Source organism: Artemia franciscana, chromosome 13 (genome assembly GCF_032884065.1).
Source record: "Artemia franciscana chromosome 13, ASM3288406v1, whole genome shotgun sequence".
Classification (NCBI taxonomy): Eukaryota; Metazoa; Arthropoda; class Branchiopoda; order Anostraca; family Artemiidae; genus Artemia; species Artemia franciscana.
Genome location: NC_088875.1, coordinates 40,272,275 through 40,278,597, shown reverse-complemented (window position 1 = coordinate 40,278,597; position 6,323 = coordinate 40,272,275). Strand labels below are relative to the sequence as shown.

General features: G+C 40.1%; 1 protein-coding gene across 2 annotated transcripts; it reads left to right on the top strand.

The window, feature by feature from the left end:
- The first annotated feature begins 12 nt into the window (after positions 1-12).
- On the top strand, positions 13-2,951 carry LOC136034931 (uncharacterized). 2 transcript variants are annotated; one of them, XM_065716460.1, is made up of 3 exons: positions 13-192; positions 1,086-1,285; positions 1,902-2,951. In XM_065716460.1, the coding sequence occupies exons 2-3, from the start codon at positions 1,104-1,106 to the stop codon at positions 2,395-2,397; spliced, it is 678 nt and encodes a 225-aa protein (XP_065572532.1). In that variant the 5' UTR covers positions 13-192; positions 1,086-1,103; the 3' UTR covers positions 2,398-2,951. The 2 variants fall into 2 exon arrangements, with proteins under 2 accessions (XP_065572532.1, XP_065572531.1); XM_065716459.1 differs by lacking the exon at positions 13-192 and having other exon boundaries at positions 782-1,285.
- Positions 2,952-6,323: the final 3,372 nt, after the last annotated feature.

Sequence of the window (6,323 nt, the reverse complement as noted above, 5' to 3'; positions counted from 1 at the left end):
GGGAAAAGTGGGAAAAGATTCTTGTCCTTTTGGCAGAAAATTTGAAAATTTTGTAAGCATGGATGAAACCAACAGGAATATTATGATAGCAGCCACAGCATCATTATTGATTGCTGCTGCTTTTAAAAGCACCGAAGAAAAAAAAAGAGACAGAGAAGAAAGAGGAGATTCTGGGTCAGGCCATCTTTTCAGGTAAAGTTAGGATTTTGCAGTCATTTGACCATCTCACCTACACTGCAGGCAGGCTACAGGACTGCTATAGCCAGGCTACAGCTCCTGTTGCAGGCAAGGCCAGCAGGATGATACCCAGCCTCAAATACAAGCTCAAACCTGACCTAAGGCGTTTTTCTTGTTGGTCGCGGAAAAACACTTGTGGGCCCCACAATCGACCCACAAACTGTTTGTGGGAGCACGGAAAAACGCCTCTAAAGAGGCTGAAAAGAAATTTGAGTACAGTCACAATGAGGTGCCAACTTTTCATATCCTGAGTGACCTAGGCTGAGAGCCTGGTTCTAGGTCCTAGGACCCGCTTTGTACTGCACAGAATTTTCTTTGTAAGATTTTCAGGACAAGTCCTTTTATATAAAGTTGAGGTTGGATACCCCTTCTCAGCTCCTTCCGGAGTCATTTTGGACTACATTCTCCTCCTGCAGCAGGGAGATATTAAATATCTATGTGATATCTACCTAATTCTTTAAGTAAAATAACTGTCTACACAGACTACTCTGTTAGCCTGCCCAGCATAATATTGAGTGTTGTCGCTTTTATCTCTTTAGAAACTGTCAAATCTCATTGCTCTCTAGTTTCTCAAGGCTCTCTAGTATGAATTGAGGGCACTAGGTTGATAGTTTTTGTGTTTCCCATTTTCCTAACATAATTTTTGCATTGTGTTACTGCGTGTCCAGAAGGCAATCTCACCAGCCTTTTTTAATGGTTAGTCTGGCAAATAGCTGATTTTATTTTTGTGATCTTAGTAGTGACAACCAGCTTTGTCATATTAACCATCAGTGTAGGCAATGCAGTAATGTTGCCTCACAAAAAGATGGTATTAGGCTATACATTAATGTTTTTTTGTTGTTTTTTAGCTGCGAGAGAAGCATGGCATGTATGAGGCATTAACAAAAGAGATGGAAGCTTCCGACCATGAGCTCTTCTTTCAGACTTACAGAATGTCAAAAGAGCAGATGGACTTTATTGCGTCATGTGTCAGTTCACTAATAGAGAAAAATGACACTGTTATGAGGCCTGCTATTGTTGCCAAGTGTAGACTGGCAATGACTCTCAGGTAACAATTTCTTACTTTGACAAAGTTTTATCAATAATAAAAATTTTCAGAGCTATTTCAAGTGTGCTTGCAGCTATTATAGGTGTAAACACCTAAGTTTGATTATGATTCTGGTTCTTAGATGATCTCCTGTAAGCGTGCTTAGTATTGCCACTTTGTTAATATTTGTACCGCCATGTCTCCCATTCTGTAACGTTTGAGGGTTAAATAAAAATTATAGTTTGTAAAAAAAACTCAAATTAGATGGCTAGCAAGTTCTTGTCTAATAAACCTTACTTACTACTTACTTAACTTCCTCGAGCTTGGGTGTATTTAATAATTACACTTTTGTGTAGCTTGTTCATAGCAGATTCCTCATTTATTTGGATAAGCCTATACTTTGTAAAAATTGACATTATTTCTCACTAGTTGTCAGTACATTCTGCAGGTTTGGAACGTTTTCAGTTTAGGAAGTTAGGCTTTTCATATAGAATTTCCTTGATACAAGGTTTTTGAAAGCTGAAATACTGCAGCAAATGTTACTTTAATCATAGCTTTCAAGTACCATTTTGTAGTAGCCTAGGCCTGCTCCACTCTAGAGAATTAAGTTCTGGGTCTAATTTTTTTTTTTTTTTAGAGTCTTGGCTAGTGGAGATTCAATGTTCAGTTTATCAATAGCCTTCAGAGTCTCGAGAGCTGCACTTAGTGGCATTATTATGGAGACTTGTCAGGCATTATGGACTGTCCTTCAGCCTCTTTACATGAAGCCTCCAACTGAAGAAGATCTCAAGCTGGTTTCAAGGGAGTTCAATGATCTGTGGCAGTTTCCAAACTGCATAGGGGCAGCTGATGGAAAGCATTGTAGGATTCATAAGCCCCCCAATTCTGGCTCTGATTACCACAATTTTCACGACTTTGAAAGCATAGTGCTTATGGCTGTCGTCGATGCGCGGTACCGCTTCTTATACATAGACGTTGGTGCAAAAGGTAAAGAAAACGACAGTACCGTTTTCAAAAGGTCCAGCTTTGGAAAGGCCCTGGAAGTGAACAGGCTTCCAGTACCAGGTGATAGTTGCCGAATACCTCCTGCCCTTTGCCGCACGTCTTTATTGGCGACGAGGCATTCCCGTTGAAGACGAATTTCTTGAAACCATTTTCACGATATGGTGACCTAACCACAGACAAAAAAATCTTCAATTACAGACTGTCTAGAGCCCGTCGTGTCGTGGAGAACACTTTTGGAATCCTCGCCTCTCGATTTCGGGTGCTTAAAAGTACCATGATGGGCAAACTCGAGACCATCGATCACATTGTGAAGGCCGTGTGCGTTCTTCATAATTTCCTAATGGTGACGAATGCTCAGAATGGAAACAGTTATTTCACATCTGTCTTGGTTGACCGTGAAGCAAATGGACAGATAATTCCAGGTTCGTGGCGGCGACAGAGCATACCTATATTGCCAAGTGGTAACATTTCTGGAAACTTTTCAGGCAGAGATGCATTAAAAATTCACGAGGCTTTTAAAGACTATTTTTGTGGAGTTGGTAGAGTGCCATGGCAAGACGAGGCTATTCTACGTGGAAATTTCTGATTATTTTTCTTTAGTGGATGAATCGCTTATTCATGTTATAGTGTATGTTTGTGCCCATTTTGAAAGTTGGCAAATAAATTGTCTTTGTTCCTTGTAGCTTTATTGCACATTGAAGAGAAAATATTCTATTGTAAAAATATATTTGTTGGGTGTTCATTGGTAAATTTGAATATTAACTTATTTTTTTTTTGCTTTTTAAAAGGTTTATACATAAAGACTAGGAGCGGAGGCGTATTTCGCAAAAATTAATAAATTCTAAAGTGATCAGAGTGGAGCATGGTTTTCTCTGTTGCTGCTCTTTGGATGAGGACCTACCAATAATTTAAAAGAATATATTTTATAACAAAATTGTGAAAGAGGCATTTATACTTGATTTAGGGTCTTGGGAGCACAAAATATTGATTTAAATTACTTCTTCGCGATTTATGCAAATATTTAATATAAGCTATAAGCATATAAACTGTTTCAGACAAACTGACTCGTGATACTTCCCTATGTTTACAGAATTCTGAAAAACTAGTAATTTACTGAAAATAATGGTTTTCAAGCTTTTCCTGTACATAAAACTTTTTTTCCTGTACATAAAAATTAAAAAAAAACAAGAAGTCCAAAAATGCCATAAAGCAATGCACATGGATAAGCCACCAAGGTCTGCTGCTTCTCCATATCAAGAGCAGTAACAAAAAGTTTTGATGATGAAACAGCGCACCAAAAAACACACAATCCAGTTATGATGAAACCAATCAAAACTTTCAGTGAAAACACAACACCCATGGCGGCCAGTCCAACCATTGGCAAAAGACAATACCCTAGGACTGAAATTGTAACACCAAGGGAAGGTCCAATGCTTACCATTAGGTTCAAGAGGCAATACATTCCCAAACAGCCAAAAACCCCTATACCGTAAATGTAACTAAAATGAACTTTTCCTGACAATAATAAGCATGCTCCAAAGAGTAAACAAAATACTAGAGGACCAGCTAAATCTTCCGTAGTGGGGCCCGGGCATAAAAGACGTTGGAACAGAGCTTTTGGGCCCCCCTCCCTGCAATTTAGGCCTAACTTAGCAATTGGGACACGGCATGTATAGCTCATTGTTTTCTGACGATATTTCTCATGTAGGTTTGCTTCATTATATCTATTAAGTGGGCCCCATATCACCTGGAGTTCAAAACTTTGCAATGTATGCCTCAGTGGGGCACCCCTAACTCTGGACTAGGAGCTCGAATCATGAGATGTATTACAAACTCGTTATACTGAGAGAAAAGTAAAAAAAAAACTAAACTAAAAATGGAATTATTTATAATAGCAGACTAACTTAAATCTTCTCATCTGACGTTCAAAGTCACATGAACATTACAAATGCACTCGAACTAAAGGAAGTTATAATTTCAACTAGAATCTTGAAAAAGCCAAATTCAAAATCTACCACTTCTCTAACCAAACACTTAATATTAGCAGGTCTTTTAATGTTTTTCAAGCTTTTCCATTTCTTCTAAAACGATTGAAGCAAACTTTGCTTTGATTCTTGCCTGCACAAGAGGTGTGAAGCTGTCTAACTGGGCAGCCAATGACTGGCAGTATCCAAAATTCGGTGACTGGTTTTGGTTCATTGGGGTCTCAACGATACTACGCAGGGCTTTTGCAGCCTCCTCAATAAGGGCATCTGCACTTGACTGTCCTTTAACTGGTTCTTTTTTTGTCTTCTTGACTGGGGGCTCTCGTTCTGGTAAGGCTTTATTTCTAGTCTGCTCGGAACTTCCGCCCGAGTCATCTGCCCCTTTGCCTCCTTGTACAAGAACATTGGGATTGGCATTGCCTTTGGAAGCTCTCGGTGAGGCTTCACTTCTCTGCTGCGGCAAGTGCAAGGCCTCTGTCACTTTAAGGCCCTGTACTTGAATAGGGCTGACAAAGTCCTTCGAAGGTCCAGGAACGGGTGAGGCTTCACTTCTCTTCTGCTGCAAGTTCTTGTGCAAGACCTCTATCGCTTTAATGCCTTGTACTTGAATAGGACTGGCAAAGCCCTTTGATGGCCCAGGTGAGTCTTCCCCTTTTTGCTGTGGCAAGTTCTCTCTCCCTTTGAAGCCCTGCACGTGAACAAAGCCTTTTGAAGTTGTGCATTAAACTTCTTGCAGGTCATCATCGCTTTCTGGCTCCCTTTGAGCTCTTTTGAGGCCGTTCAAAGTTTTGAGCACTGGCAGATTCAATTTCATGCCCTTTCTCTTGTCTGACAGTTTTACTCTTTCCACAGAGTCTCTTTCTTGTATGCTATAGACTGGAAGGAAGGCATCTCTTGATTCTTCTTCACTGTACTCACTGCTTTCCCCAGTTGCCGCCACAACCACAACTTCCTTGCTCATATCAGGAAGATTTCCGCGGGTCCTGAAAAGAGGGAACCTATTAATCACAAGTCTCCTCCCCCCCCCCAAACATCAGTGACGGGATGACTTCGTTGAGTTTTGTCCGACTGCTAGCACCACAACTCTCGAAAGGGTTGAAATATTTTGTTCAAACTTTGAGAGGATACAAAAACAAGACCAAAGGTTACGATGGGATCCCAAAAATTCAATATTTGATCCAGACTCGACCTTACTCTTGACCCAAAGAATCCTCACACCAAGTTTCATGAAAATATCTCATTCTCTTCGAGAGTTATCGTGCTTACAGACGGACGGACAACTTTTGCGATGTCATAGGTATCCCTCCACTTACGTTTTGGGATCCCAAAAAGTCATATTTCACGGTGCATGTAGCTGACGGAACACAGCTGACGTATCCGGTTTACAGCGTCAAATATGATTCGTAATCAGCTAGGTCTGAAGGAATATTAAAAAAAAATCCAAGCTGACGTGACAGTCGATTTACGGATAAAAATATGAAGACGTGAACTTCCTATTCTCACCGGACAGGTAGTTTGCCCAGAAGCAAATCCCTGAAAAAGATTGTTTGCCCCGAATCCAGGCGAAGCCCAGGAAAATATTGTTTTATAAAAAAAAAAAATAATCAAAGAATACTATTTGTTCTCGCCTCAGAGGGATAGTCCAACTGGAACCATGACAAAACAGGATGTGTATGGATGAACCAAAAACCTGCAAGGCACGACTTTCTGTATTAACACGACTTCCTCTTGCTTATTCTGCCTTTTATAATTTAGTTTCCATATGGAATTACAAGCTTACTTCTTTTATACTTTTTACTTCTTACTTGTTTTATTTGTAAATTTTCCCACATTTTAACCACGGCTCGTTCAGTTTTTCAAATGTTTTTGGCCCAGCCGCCGCGTCGGAGAGCGGGAAAGCTGGACATAGTCGACAAGCGCTAACAAGAAAATCGCTATTTTCTCGTGGACGGTAATGGTGTTTCCGAAACAAATTTCTACCCATTTCATAGGTTAAAGATCATTTCTAGGCAAGAGTTGTGCTTTAAAAAAAGTCAAGAAAATCCACACAGAAGACAGAATAACTGTAG

Bases quoted from the DNA above. Each gene is read 5' to 3' on its own strand.
- LOC136034931 (XM_065716460.1), top strand. From the start codon at position 1,104: ATGTATGAGGCATTAACAAAAGAGATGGAAGCTTCCGACCATGAGCTC. The intron at 1,286-1,901 runs GTAACAATTTCT...TTTTTTTTTTAG, and splicing joins AGACTGGCAATGACTCTCAG to AGTCTTGGCTAGTGGAGATT.